The sequence below is a fragment of the Cicer arietinum genome, chromosome 8, assembly GCF_000331145.2.
Source record: "Cicer arietinum cultivar CDC Frontier isolate Library 1 chromosome 8, Cicar.CDCFrontier_v2.0, whole genome shotgun sequence".
Lineage (NCBI taxonomy): Eukaryota > Viridiplantae > Streptophyta > Magnoliopsida > Fabales > Fabaceae > Cicer > Cicer arietinum.
The window spans coordinates 26,271,926-26,287,526 of record NC_021167.2 but is presented as its reverse complement, the minus strand read 5'-3'; the positions used below and the strand labels follow the sequence as shown (position 1 = coordinate 26,287,526).

Below are 15,601 nucleotides of genomic sequence, written 5' to 3'. Positions count from 1 at the left end.
TCCTCATTATAGATTTTGATGTTTGAACAAGTGTTAGGGTTTTTATTTCACTTTATAGATTTTGGGGAAACCTAAAGGTTTGTAAAATACATTAGTTTATACAAGATGTATTATATATAGGAGTTATCTTAAAGTTATTCTACTAAATTAATAAATCATTATGGTTGTGTATTATTTTAACTAACTATTATCTTTCTTCTTTTTCTTCTTCGTATATATAGCTCTCCCAAAGAAAGAGAGAGAGAGAGGGCATAATGGGAATATGCAAAGGGGAAATAAGAGAAGAAGTAAAGAAACAACTATGGTTGGGAGTGCCATTGATATTTGTGAATGTGTTAAATTCAAGCTTACCAATGATATCTCTTATGTTTATAGGCCATTTGGATGATAGAGTGCTTCTAGCTGGTGCTGCTTTGGCCAATTCATTTATGATGGCCATTGGTACAGCTGTATTGGTATGTCATATTTTCTTTTATATAATTGTTATATATATTTCTTTTTCTTTTTTCATGTGAATATATCATTTCTCACTTCAAATTAAATTATATAAACTGTTTTCTATGTTTTATATATTCTCATGAATATAAATCCAAAATTTCAAATTGTAATGTGTCATCTGTTGAAAAAAAAGTTTAGGAAAATTTTTCGAAATTCTTTTCCCCAAAGTTCATTTTTAATATCCTATTTTTTTGAGTGAGCCATACTCTAAAGACTTCTTTGAATGAACACAATATTTTTGTGTAATAACTCGTGATTAGAAAATTATAATAATACTAAATCTATGTAGCATCTTTTATTTTGAAATCCGGTCATCATTTTTTTAAATTGGAAAAAGTAAATTTTTATTGATAATGATGATATTAACGATGTCTTTCAAGTAAAATTCGATCAACTTATTTTATTTTTTGAAATTATAAAGTTAAACTCTTTCGAGTAATGTCTTAGTTCTTACCTCATTAATTTCTTCACATGAGGAGAACACATGAGAAAATTTTTTAGGAGATTTTCTAATTTGCAGGCGCTACTAATATTCCTTCCAAATTCATGGGCAAACTTATCTTTTTCTTCAAGTACGATCATAAAGTAAATAAAGACTGACCAACGATTATTCCAATTAGAATTCGAATTCCTTCCAAATAATTCGTCCTTAATTAAAATATATTAATCAATTGAGTTCAATCATTTGATTAAATGAAATTGTCTCCCAACACTACAACTATTTTACTTTTTCCGAATGCAATTCCTTTATTATTGGTATAGTTTGGCCTTCTTTACCCCCTACAATTGATTCCCTAAAAAATTCAATAATGCCTTGATTACACTTAATATAATAAAATTATAATTATTAGATAATAATAAAATTGAACTTTCTATTGAGAAAATATCAAAAATTTAAAATATATAAATAATCTTTAATAAAATGAATGTCTATATATAGACAAAAATAAATAAATATATATATGTTTGAAAATATTAGGCAAAACTACAATAAGAGTTAACTTAATTTGAAGTTTCAAATAAATTATTTATTTTTTAGATAAAAAATGTCTTTTTAAAAAAAAAATATTTACAACATAGTATCTTTAATGATTTTTGTCCAAAATCAAATCTTTGATTTTCTGCATTTCAAATATTAGGGTTCAATGCATCTGTCGTTTATGAAAGATAAGTGACTTTTTTATCTAAAAAAAAGATAAAACACATGTTTGAAACTTTAAACTAAATTAAATGATCTCTTGTATAGTTTTTCTCAAATAGTACTAACAGGAAAAATTCAAATGGGGATAAATATCAACACTCATTTTTATTATCGACTTTGAATTTCACATAAAACTCAAACTTGCAGCCACACCTGATCAAAATAGATTTTCCTCGTCAAATTTCGAACAAATTTGTGCGAATATTTACGGGTGCGAGTCCTATGTCGTGCCTCTTCTTTGTATAAACAAATTCATCAATGAAAAATGAAATTTCAAATGTCTTAAGATCTATTTGAGTTAGTTGAGCTTTTATTTTTTATTTTGAAAGTGAATTTCAAAACAAAAACCTATTAGAATTAAATGAAATTGAGGTGATTTTTTATTTAATTTCTATTTTATTTTATGAAAATTATTCTTCTACTTCTATTTTGCTCCTCTTGTGATAACTTATGTTTAGCACTCATTTAGATAGGTTTTGCTAGTGCATTGGAAACTTTTTGTGGTCAATCATATGGAGCAAAGAAGTATCATATGGTGGGAATACACTTGCAAAGAGCTATATTAATAAACATGCTTTTTACTATTCCTCAATCCCTTGTTATGGCAAACTTAAGGCCTATTCTAATAGCTTTACATCAAGACCACAATATAGCAACACAAGCTGGAATATATGGAAGATACTTGATCCCAAACCTTATTGCAAATGGTCTTCTTAGATGTTTTGTTAAATTCCTACAAACTCAAAACATAGTATTTCCTATGTTGCTAGCTTCTGGAATTACTAGCTTGTTACATTTTCTCAATTGTTGGATTTGGGTTGTAAAATTAAGACATGGAATCAAAGGAGCTGCAATTGCAATGTGCATGTCAAATTGGTTATACACAATTTTATTAGCACTTTACATCAAATTCTCATCTACTTGCAAAAGCACTTGGACTGGTTTCTCAAGGGAGTCATTGCATAACATGCCTCAATTTCTCAAGATTGGTATTCCTTCAGCAATCATGCTTTGGTATAATTATATTCTTCTCCATCATTAAATTGATATATTTTTTGAAGCACATAAGCCGATACAAGACACAATTTTGATATGTCAGACACTGATAATAAAATTAAAAAATTGAAGTGATCAAATGTAATTATGTGTTAGTATTGTGTCAATGTCGAATACCAACACATATTGGATACTGAACACAACTTCAATTCAAATGTCGGCATGTTATAACCTGGTTCTAATTGTGGCTGCAATACTACAGATTTTAAAGTTATTGCAAAGACATTGCAGCTACAATTTAGGTTACATTTACTCGCATTTTCCTATAATATAAAAGTTTGCAGCATATGCAAAAATAATTTAAAACCTTGCATCTTAGTATATTTCTTATATGCCTTATAAAAAACACATTATTATATTCCTTCTGACACTTGACATAAATAAACAACCAAAATTCATAAGTTCTAATTTTGTTGTGTTACCCTTTTACAGCTTAGAAATATGGATGTATGAAATAATGATGCTCCTCTCTGGTTTACTTCCTAATCCAAAATTGCAAACTTCAGTGATTTGTATATGGTAAGATTCTTAGTTATGGTCTAAGTAATGTGTCATTGTGTGTTATAATTTTCATATAGTATGATCATATTAATTATAATCATATTTCTCTTCTAGATGCACCATTTTCCTGTTTTCAGTTAAATGACTTAGTAAGATACTTTTTGGTTGATTAAATTTAATTTAATTATCTCATTTAAAAGTTAAACTTCATTACCTACATTATTCTTATTTCATTAAATTTCATTAAAAAAAAAAGTAGTTACTTTTTAATTTGAAAAGGTGGACATCAAATGAAGGACAATTTTGATAAATTATCTTTAAATAGATAAAAAAAAAAATCAATATTTGCTTATATTTTGTTGTCAAAATACACTTTTCACCTTTAAGTTTTACAATTTGGCGATTTTGATATTCTATTTTAAAAGAATATAATTTTGACTCTTTAATTTTATCTTTTTTTTAAAAAAAAAGTCGTGTCTCTTTGATTTTGACTAAATAACGCTGATGTAAATTCATTTTTAAAAAATTGTATATAAATAAAAAAGTTATTGTCACATGATTGTTCTCCAACACCTATGTTTTATTGTGCGATTTTTTCTTTCCATTTTCTTGTTTCTATCAATAACTTATGATTTTGAGAAGGAGAAATCATTGGATGAAATCTAAGTTTTATTGATCAAATTTTATCATTGAACAACACTCAAGTGACAAAATATATATATAAATTTGATGTCTACACTACAATTTTTTTAAAAATGAATCCACACAGTGTTGATCCGATCAAAATTATAGAAATTTGACTTATACAAAAAATTAAAAGGTCAAAATAATTGTTTTCAAAATAAAAGCGTTAAAATCGCCATATCGTAAAACATTGGATTTGTTATAACTTAGATGTGTGAAATTTTGCTTAGTAATTAATTATAATTATTATCATCATCAACCTATTGTTGGTGTGACTTGGTTTTGTCAGCATGAATATATCATCAGTTGTGTGGATGCTTTCCTCTGGATTCACTGGAGCTGCAAGGTTAGTTTTCATTATTCAGTTTAGTAACAACCTCACTATTTTAGATGGGTTGGGTATCTCATAGACCTCTCAAAATGAGTTAGTCGGTCTCAACCCCCTAAAATATAAGATTTGTGTCTAATAATTTCAACTCAAATTTTTTAAAGGCGTTTAGTCTGGTCCGAATAAACCCGTTACCCATTCGGGTTAGTCCGTATAGATACCGAGTAGCCCGCAATCCGCATAATCAATTTAAAAAAATTTTGTGATATAATATTATCTTTATTTGGTTATATATTTTTAACAATTTTTTTATTTCTCTAAGTGGACAATTATTCATCACTTCATAAAACGTGAACATTGTTCAAGAAGTCTAAAAACAGTTATTATAGAGTTATATTAGAACTATTTAGCATTCTATTTAAATTTGGTTTGAGTTTAAGTTATGTTAGACAAATATAAATTCATTTGTGTTATGCTAGATAATATCTCTAACTTTTGGACAATTTGAATTTATTTTAATTTGTGTGTTGTTTGGATAATATGTTGTTTTGAAAATTTTGAATTAAGTTTGTGTTAATTGGAAAATTCAAACTTAGTTTGTATTTAAAGAGTAAACCATAATATTTTTTAAATGGACATGAAAGAAAATAAATATTAAAATTGATTCATACTTAATGCATAAGTAGTATACCATGATTTTATTTAAATGAGCATCAACAAAAAAATTCAAGTTACAAGAGTCACAAAAAAATTAAAACTATAATGAGTCAAAAAAAATAGGCATAATTGCTTCAATTATCCTTTAACTTAATTTCATGTAACACTTCAGTCTTTTATCTTTTTTTTTTCTTTTTCTTTTTCTGATTTGGTCATTTATTTAATTTTAAGTAACAATTTGATCATTTATATCAATAATATTATCCTTTCTTTACATAAACTTCGAAATTCATCAAATTTCCAAATAAAATCCGTAAAATTCAATACCAATTTCAAGAAAATTTATTTAATCATCAAATGCATAACTCAAATATTCAAATAAACTCATATATTTATCTCCAACAACATCAATAGAGCAATTATGTCAAAAAAAATATTATATATGTGCGGGTTATCCGCTACCCGTCTATGGTCAGACTCGGGTAGTATTTTATTGGCTCATATTAAAACAGAGCTTTTTGCCCCGGTCAGAAGAAACCCACAACCTGTTAAGGCTGGCTGACCCTATATGGTCTAGGTAACCCGTTTTGACTCCTCGAGTATCTCAGCTAGTTTGAACGAATGGTTAATGAAATGGAGAATCTAAATTCAAACTCATCGTGGCTACACACCTTAAAAATTTGTAATTGAAAGCAGTCGAAATTACAATTACGATCTTATTGTAAAGATTTTAAAATTTGCTATATTACCACCACAATTGTGATTTCATATTGTTTTTTAGAGTTCGTTTGTTACAATTTATTTTATAAAAAATAATCATTTTTAAAAATTTTCATTTGTGTTATAATTTATAAAAAGATAAATAAATAAAAGAGAATCTAAACAAAAATTTAAAAAATGCTTAAATGAGATTAAGAGAACCCTAAGGGTAGGACACCAAGCCTATTGCCTAGGGTTTCAAAATTGTCTCTTTTACAACATAGAATAATTTTAACACAAAAAAATTAACATTCTCTTTGATTTATTTATAGAACTAAAATTTTAAGAGAAATAATACAAGGAAAAGGAAAAGAAAAAAATGATACAACTATTAATATACTTAATTATTCAAATAACACACATATTAAAAATGCATATATTTTTTATCCCCTCTCACTAAATTTTACAAAGACGTGCATTATATAATAACGTTAATGATTCATTATCTATTGCTTAAACCAAAAGATGATTTTTAAAATTAAAATTAATAAAATATTATTTAAGTTCAACAATATCTCAACAAAGATTAAATAAATTCACTTTAATATCAATTGAAAAAAAAAAATAACAACAAAATCAATTACAATAATTTATTAAATAATTTTGCATTTTAGAAAACCAAAAAATAAAATTTAAATAAAAATACATAAATTTTATTAAAATATTACAAATATATTAAAAAATGTCTCACGGATCCTACCATATTTTGATAATAGTACTTTGAATAATTATTGCAGCATTCGTGTCTCAAATGAATTAGGAGCTGGTAATCCAAGGGCTGCATGTTTGGCAGTGTATGTTGTTTTGGTGCTTGTTACTGTTGATACCATCTTAGTTGGATCAGTTATGATATTGTTGCGTAATATATGGGGCTATGCTTATACCAATGAAATTGAAGTTGTCAAATTTGTAGCATCTATGTTTCCATTACTTGTAGTAGTCAACTTTGTGGATTCACTAGCAAGTGTTCTCTCAGGTTAGTTTTTCTTATTCTCAAATCCAAAAATATAGTAGGTTTAATTGCAATTTTGATCTTCCTATTTTAAGTTAATCACGAAAATAGTCTCTCTACTTTATTTATGTCCAGTTTTAGTCTCTAAACAGAATTTTGGTTCAAAACTTGATAAAATGTTATTTTTTTACGCTTATTTAAGTCACACTATGTCTCAAAATTTCGTGGTACAACAATTGTATATGAAATCTATGATCATAAATGGTGTAGTGTATCTTAAAAAAATTTACATTTTATCAAATTTTGGACCAAAATTTTGTTTAAGGGATCAAAACTTTAGAGAAACAAAATGAGAGGACTACTTTCATAATTCAACTAAAATAGAGAGATCAAAACTGCAATTAAGACAAGATAGTATATTGATACTCACGAGGTTATAATAGTCAATCTTTTGTAAAATTAGACCACGTGCTGCTCTAAATATGTGTTGATATTTTTTTTCGAACTCTTTTATTTTGTTGAGGGTTCTACACAATTTATTTGGTCGATTATGGCTTTAGATGTAAAAATTATGAAGCTACTAAATACATCATAGATTATAAAAATTTAGTTGGTTTATGAAACTACTAAATCAGTACAAATTATGTTTTTTTTTCTTTGCTATAATTCAGGCATTGCTAGAGGATGTGGTTGGCAAAAAATTGGTGCTATTATCAATTTGGGTTCAGGCTATATAATTGGGATTCCAACAGCCATTGTGTTAGGTTTTGTATTGCATATCGGTGTGAAGGTAATTAAAAAATATCCTTAACTACTAACAGTGAATTCAATAAATATTGTTAATTAGATTTAATATTTTATTTTTTATTCGAACTCAGAATCTTACTGTGAGTTAATTATTATAGTATTTATTATTTTTATTAAGATAAAAAAAGATAGTTTAGTCTAATTTTATAAAATTACTATAATAGTTTTTTGTCTTATCCACTCGATTTTTAGAGAAATTGGATTTTGATAATATGAAGTTTGAACCGTACTTTGAATGATTCACCCTTAAAAATTTCCATCATATTATTGATTTTATTCAAGTTGCTAAATAATTAATTCATGTAGGGACTATGGCTTGGAATCATATTTGCCTTTACTACTCAAGCTTTTTTTTTAATGATCGTTACATTTCGCACTGATTGGGGGAAAGAGGTTTACTTCTAAAAATTTCTTAATAATCTCTTTCATCCTTTTATTTATAAATTAATTAAGATTCTTAATGATTAGGATATCCTTGGATTAAGATTAGGCGGTTTAATTTCAACTTAATATGTCTTTATTTTTTTCAGGCAAACAAGGCTAAAGATAGAGTCTATAAATCTATAACACCAGAGAGTTTAGTCTCATAAAAGTTATGGTTTTTTTTTTTAATGTACTAGCATGTTATATATTTTATTTATAATGTTATGATTTTGCTTCTGTTTTTTTTTTATCTTTTATACAAAAAGCATGATGCATCTTTTATGATTTTATAAAACTTATTTTTTAAATAGAAGTTTTATTTAATATGACTAATACCACTAGTGAAACATACGAGTGATACTTGTCAAATTAGTATATTGATTGGTCTTTGTGGAATACAAGACTTTTAATGGAATAATTGAAAATTAATATATTTTGATATTAATAATTTAAATAACATGTCATTTATGTGTAAATTTGATTATATTTTAAATTTAACACTATTAAATTTTGAAGTTTTATATTATTGTTTTATTTTAAAGTAAATAATATTTATTTTTTATTAAATTATATATAAAAAATTAATGAAGTTTCTTTTCTCCGTTATCTATATGTCCTTTTTGTCTACCGTTCTTTGCTGTTTGTTTCTTCGAATATGCATCATATATTTCTTAATTCATTAAGAATTAAAGACGAACTTGAAAACAACTGCGCGACGACGAGGTTGCATGGTCGACGGTATCAAGACAACAGCGATGCAAAGACGAGCGAATTGAGAGTGAAACATATGAGAAATCTTCTCATGATAGTGGAAGAATGGTTGAGAGTTTTTCTCACGACGGTGAAAAGATTGTGGAAGAAAATAATTTCTTTTGGTGATGGAACAATTTCACTAGAGACAAGAAATGAATTCTAAACTTCTAAATTGATTTTAATTTTAATTAAATTAAAAAAAGTTAGAATTTTTTTTTATTAAAATATAAGGGGATTAAATTAAAAAGTTAAACAAAATAATTTAATCAACTTACTGAATATAATATATAAATGTTTATGTGGAAAAAAATAACATGTTTATTAATTAAAAAATTAAAAATATCAATACATTCTTATTTTTAAGAGTATTATAAAAATTGTAAGAGAATAATGTTAAAATAACAGATCAAATTCATCGTGATTTTTATTGAGTTTTCACTATTAATTGTGTTTTTTAAGGGTATATACATTCTTGATATTTTAACGAAATGCATTTTCTTCTATTTGTTTTCTTATGTAGCTAGAATTTTTCTGCTAAAAAGATTATGTCGACCTTATCTGGAGTTGTTTTGGGGGTGAGTCGTTAATTATTTTGGTGTAGATTTTTTTTCAGTGATAAAAATATTAAAACATTAATGTGGATTATTGAAACACAATGAATAATAATGTTTTTTATTTGTCAACAAAAAGATGTTAATACTTAATACATAAGCAAGAAAAATTAAAAACTTGGAAAAAAAAGAACCAACTCTCAGTCACCCAGTAAAGTGGGTGAAATACAATCACGACAAAATAATTAATATAAAAGAAATAAAATTGAGATAAATCAATCTTTAGCAATGCATAACCTAATTCAAATTCTTTAATGAAAATTATCATGTTTGGATTGAATATTTTTTAATCAAATATTTTATAAAGTATTTTCTTAAAATTAAATTTAGATAATTTAAAATATCAATTATATAAAAATTAATAATTTTAAATTCTTTTTTTATTTTATAATATATGAATCATAAAATAATTTTTATAATTTTTTTATATTTAGAATTTGATCTTATATATTTCAAAAACATTATATTAGTTTTTATAATTTATTAAAATTTTGCAAGTTGATCTCTAATTTTTTTATTTTGCAAACTAATCCAAATAGTTTTTAAAATAATCCCTTAATTTTTTTAAAATTTTATTTTCAACTCAACTATTTAATTTATTTTCACCCCAACCAATTAGACCGTGAACCGAACCTATAACTGGTTCAATTAATTATAAAAAACCAACCAATAGAAAAATGAAAAAATCGGAGAGAAAAAAAAAACCGGAAAATTAATCAAAACCGATAGTTGATGCAATTTAGGGGGTTGGTCCATTTTTATAAATATTTTCAAAGCTGCATTTACTAATATTATCAATTTGAATAAATTGATTTGAAACTAACGATGAGTTACACCAATAACCTTTGAGTACTGTTTCTGAAAATACAACCTATTTTTATAGCTTATGTTTACCCTAGCTAGTTTATTTAAACTATTGTAATTGTGTGAAGCAATTACAATTCTTACCTGAAATTGAGCAAAGAAAGTTGATATTTATTTTGTGTCGTGAAATTGATTATGTAATTTAAATTATTTGATTTAAAATTAATAGTTGTAATTAATTAATGTGTTAAATTGCATGTATTTGTTACTTGTTCATATGGGTTATGTGTGTTTTTAAAAAATAGTACGGTGACTATTAACTTACACCTCTTAAATGAAGAAAAAGTGAAAAATCTTAATTCGAATTTAACCTTTACATATTGATGTCACTAAAACAATCAAGTGAACTATTTTTATCGGACTGATGTTTTTAATGGTTAATATTGTTGCTTTATTTTTATTTTCATTTTTTAAGTAAATTATATTGTTGGTTTTATAATTGTTGAGGGTTATATATATTTTAACAAGCCAAAAATAAATATATTCAAAAAACGTTCTAAACACAAGAAGTGTTTAGAGTAAGAGCAAAAGAAATTTTACAATGTTTTTACTGTGTGACCAAAACAAAACAGAAATACAAACTAAATTACTCAAACAAGAAGTAAAACAATTAACCATAAGCGATACCAATGTACTTTAAGAATTGAGAGAACCATTGGTTATACCCATAACAAAATTATTTTACATGCAATTTGATCCACCTCCATGCTAAAAGTTTGACATGCTCAATAATATGATTTGCATTCAAAACAAAATCGTCTCATTTTTTTATTTCTAAATTTCCCACATCACTGCAAACTAAACTAAATTTATTATTTGACGCGTTACACGACCGCATAAAAAAAGGCCATCAAATTGGTTAGCGTGGTTGATTGCATCCTTATGAAATACACCAATTTCTCATCCCACGCAAACAACTGCATCCGCCGTCTCCACCCTTGAATACCCTATCATTGCAACATCTCTAACATAACCTCTACATTTTCCTCTTCTTGCAAAGACAAATGAAATAATCTACTAAATTTCTCACGCAATACCCCACCAACCAACCATGGATCCTTCCAAAACAAAGTATTACTCTCATTCCCAATAATTTTAAACAATTTTTTATCATACCATTCCTCTTCAATAGGCATGGCAACGGGACTGGTCGGAAGCGAATTTTGCCTCCTCCACCCCCGCACCTGAATAATCGGGGAAAGTCCGCACCCTTACCCATTTCATAGCGGGTGTAAAATTTAGACATTCATCCCCGCCCAGAACGGGTTTCTCCGCCCACACCCGCACCCATTTATATATATAAAATTATAAACTTAAAAATCATATCTATTATAATTAATATAATAAAATTATTATTATTAGATAATAATAAAATAAAAATTATTTTCTATAGACATAAAATTATAATTTTTAATATTTAAAAAAATATTAAATATATTTAATATGTATAGAAAATTCAAAAATTACTATAATATTGTTTGCGGGGCGGGTTTGGGGCGGGTGCGGGATGTATATCATTACCCCTGCACCTGTCCCCGCACTCGAAATTTAATTTCAGGGAAAATCTACACCCGCACCCAATCAAAGCGGGTTTTCCCCGCCCAAATCAAACGAGTTTGAGTGGGTATCCGCGGGTGCGGATTTTTTTGCCATCCCTACTCTTCACCCCCCCCTAAATTCCCCAACTTCGACTCCATTTTTATTGATCAACACCTTAACCCAAAGGCCCCTTTGACTCTATTTTTAACCTCCAACGCCATTTATCCAATAGAGTTTTATTAAAAAAATTCAAATCTCGGATTCCTAATCCACCCTTCTCTAAAGGCAAACACACATTCTCCCAATTGACCCAATGAACCTTACTCACTTCCTTCCCACTCCAAAGAAATGATTTAAAAATGAATTTAATTTGATAAATGATACCTGAAGGAGCCTTGAAAAAGGAAAGAAAATAAATCGGCAATGCATATAAGACAGCTTTGAGGAGTACTAAACGACCACCCAACGATAAAGTTCTAGAGTTCCAACCAGCCAACTTATTTCAGATCTTCTCAATAACAGGTTTTCAAAACACCTTATGTCGGGGATTATTGCCAATAGGCAACTCCAAATATTTGAATGGGACACATCTCATCTTACAATTAAGAATCTATTTCACCGTTTGAAGTCATGAACTGTTAACATTAACATCTGCCAACATACTTTTATGAAAATTAACCTTTAGGCCAGATTGAAGCTCAAATCACAACAAATTAACCTTGATTGCTCTAATATTATCCCAACACTTCTCTCGCATGATCAGCGTATCATCTACAAATTGTAAAAGAGAGACACGAAATTCATTTGAGTCCACCTTAAAACCTTTGAATCGATTGGCTTCAACATAAACACTAAAAAGAACACTCAGACCCTCACTAGCTATTAGAAACAAGAACGAAGATAACGGGTCATCATGTCTCAATCCCCTCCGCATAGCAAACTCTTTTGTAGGACTCTCATCCACTAGCATATAAACTGACACTGAACCAACACATTCCAAAATCCATTTACGCCATTTTTCCGGAAAACCCATCTTTGCCATCACAAGCTCTAAGTAATCCCACTCAACTAAGTCATATGCCTTCTCGAAGTCCATTTTGAACAAAATTTAAGGATTTGTAAATATCTAATGTTAACATAGTTGAATTATCACTCCAACGTAATGACGCATTTATATAATATTAAGCATAGAATTGATAAATAAAAAATTAATATTACATTAAAAAAATAAAAAAGTTGTTCATTTTGAGAGGTTTTTTATTTTATTTTGTTTTATGTGTAGGCACTCATTGTGAGATAAATGGGGTATTGTGTATAACTTATGTATGAATATTACTAAAATATCTTTATATATATAGATATATTTAATGTTAACTTTTTTATATTTTAAAATAATTTGATAGTATTAATAAGTAATATATTTAAAAAGGGTTCACCAATAAATTGTGGAAGAAAATCTTTTAGGTTTATGTTTAAGGAAGAAGATGAAGTGGGTGGTAAAAACGAAAATATGATTAAGATTTTGCGATTTACTGAGAAGATTGTGATATTTTCGTTGTGGTTTCTACCAAATCAAACCAGCTACACATATGACAGTAAGAGAATGACACATCATATATCACATTAGTGTCTAAGTCATGAAAATAGAACTAACAACCAACTTAACATCAAAGAGTAAATTGACAAAAAATATTATGATTCACTAATTAATTTAAATTTTTGGATGAATATAAAAACAACGTGACAACGCTCTACATTTTAAGGGGACTAAAGTAGTGGTTTATCTAATACGAAAATAAAGGGGGTGCTAGCTGACAACCTAAACAAGTTGTGTCGCCTCTAAAATAATCTATCATTTATTCTCTCTACCTTCTTCCTCATCCATCAAAGAGGAATAATTTAGAGTCATTTTTTTTACTCAAAACCATCCCCATGATAATTTTTTATTTCATTTATCTAAGTAAGTTGTTTTTACATAGATCTAATTTTTTTTGGATTTTTTTTTTGTGATTTTATTTATGAGTGAGACATTATTTTATTCGCCATTTTGGTGGGACGTTGTTTGGTTTTTTATCTTGTTGTAGTATTTGTTTAAGATTGATAGACCAATTTCACCCCATTATAGATTTACTTGATGACTCGATCGTTAGTTACAAAATTGGAAACATGGGTATCTCCATCACTTAATTTGTTTTTGTCACTTGTTTAAGCATTTTGTGCTTTTATGATATTAACTTGGATGTCATAAATTTGTTTATAAATTAATCATTTTTTATTTTAGAGACTTTAAATTTAAATTGTTTTCTATGTATTTTACCAACTTGAATGTGTGAATATTTTTATTTAGTAAAAAAAAAATCACAATATAAAATAACGTGAGTCTGCCCTTGCTTCATAATGAAATATATAAAAATAATGTATTTGAATAAATGATGCATTTTTCTGTTTATATTTCATTTAAAATGAAATATATTTTTTTAAATTTTTAAATGTTTAAATTTTTTGTCACCGTAAAACTTTGAAGGTATTTGTTAATAAGACTCACTTTTTTATTGTGAAAAGTGAATTGAATTAGGCCTTCACTATTAATGATAAATTTTAAATTTGAACTTACTAATAATTGGAAGGTATATAAAATCTTGAATATAAGCAATAACAAATTCATTCTTGTAGTTTTCAATGTATAAGCAAAAGCAAAATTAGACTAAATACTATTTTTGTTGTTATAATTCCTAAAGTACATTTTTTTTTATGGTCTTTTTTACTTTAGATAATCTGATTCGATGTGCATTGGACACTAAATATGGATATTTTGCTGCAAGGATTTGAAATCAAGTTCACCACACTGACTAAAATAACTTTTTTATTTAAATGTATTTAAATTGACTTTTGTATTTAAATATGTTAAACTTCACTTTAGTAGAATTAATAAGGGATATATGCTTGAAAAAAAATTAAATGCATCTAATAAATTGAAAGAGTTCTTCTATTAAGAGATAAATTGTTTTGCTAGAAGATGCTTATAATTAGAAAAAAAATGTAGTAATAGTAGTTTTTAATTCTCATGAAATAAATTCCAATGAAGATTAATTAAGAGAATACAAAGGGGCCACGTTTCTAATTCAAGCTAGATAGAGGGGCCACATTTCAATAAAGATCAAACTATAAAGTCACAATTAAAATCAAACTACAAAGTCACGTTTCAATAAATATGTGCAATATGTCCCTAAAAAAAGTATGTTTAATAGAAAAAAATTCAAAGAGTGTGAATTTTAAGAGAAGGTAGCATTATTTTTTTGAAAAACAATTTTTTGTTTTGTTTTGGAGAGTTCAAAAAGATAGAAAGAGAAGAGAGGCCACAATGAAAATAAGGAGAAAGGAGATTATTAAAGAAGCAAAGAAGCAACTATGGATGTCAGGGCCAATGATATTTGTCTGTTTGTTTCAAAATAGCTTATTACTTATATCTCTCATGTTTGTTGGACATTTGGATCGTGAATTAGTTCTTGCTGGTGCTTCTTTAGCTACTTCATTTCTCAATGTCAGTGGTTTCAATGTTATGGTATGTTGATATTATTTTATTCATTTTAATTAATTTCCAACACTATATATATATATATATATATATATATATATGAAAATCAAATGGAAATGTTCATTGTAAAAAAATGTATTATTTTTATGGAAAATGATAGTTTTAGGGTATTATAGAAAAATCATCAAGAAATTATAATTTTAAAAGTATTAATATGTTGAATATTATAAATTTAATATTATTAAAAAACTGTTCATGAAATGTCTATTGCATGGTGAATATGTTTGAATAGTGTAGACTAAAGTTTAATGGATGTATGATGGATGGAATCATGGAACCATTTCAACTCTTCGTGGAAAGAATATAATTTGATATCTTATGATTATTCTTTTAACTCTTCAAGAGATAAGTATTATGTCACTATATATATATA

The 15,601-nt window shown here is 26.8% G+C and overlaps 3 protein-coding genes across 6 annotated transcripts in view; 2 read left to right on the top strand and 1 right to left on the bottom strand.

Annotated features, from left to right (window-relative positions):
• Positions 1 to 144: 144 nt before the first annotated feature.
• Positions 145 to 8,116, top strand: LOC101501771 (protein DETOXIFICATION 16-like). Of its 3 annotated transcripts, none has more exons than XM_012719245.3 (8): positions 145 to 455; positions 2,169 to 2,713; positions 3,188 to 3,274; positions 4,230 to 4,286; positions 6,422 to 6,660; positions 7,308 to 7,426; positions 7,750 to 7,836; positions 7,974 to 8,116. In XM_012719245.3, the coding sequence occupies exons 1-8, from the start codon at positions 255 to 257 to the stop codon at positions 8,031 to 8,033; spliced, it is 1,395 nt and encodes a 464-aa protein (XP_012574699.1). In that variant the 5' UTR covers positions 145 to 254; the 3' UTR covers positions 8,034 to 8,116. The 3 variants fall into 3 exon arrangements, with proteins under 3 accessions (XP_012574699.1, XP_027193171.1, XP_073220361.1); XM_073364260.1 differs by having other exon boundaries at positions 333 to 455; positions 2,173 to 2,713; XM_027337370.2 differs by lacking the exon at positions 7,750 to 7,836.
• Positions 8,117 to 11,044: 2,928 nt separating this feature from the next.
• LOC140919113 (uncharacterized) lies at positions 11,045 to 12,729 on the bottom strand. The gene is made up of 2 exons (XM_073364635.1): positions 12,352 to 12,729; positions 11,045 to 11,278 (listed from the first exon to the last, which is right to left on the bottom strand). Exons 1-2 carry the CDS (start codon positions 12,727 to 12,729, stop codon positions 11,045 to 11,047), a joined length of 612 nt encoding a protein of 203 aa, XP_073220736.1.
• Positions 12,730 to 14,868: 2,139 nt separating this feature from the next.
• LOC101510554 (protein DETOXIFICATION 16-like) overlaps positions 14,869 to 15,601 on the top strand; it is a 6,368-nt gene continuing 5,635 nt past the window's right edge. For both annotated transcript variants that reach the window (XM_073364254.1, XM_004512657.4), the window contains exon 1: positions 14,869 to 15,195. In XM_073364254.1, the coding sequence (XP_073220355.1) occupies positions 14,995 to 15,195 (201 nt within the window). In that variant the 5' untranslated portion in view covers positions 14,869 to 14,994. The remainder of the gene's footprint in view (positions 15,196 to 15,601) is intronic.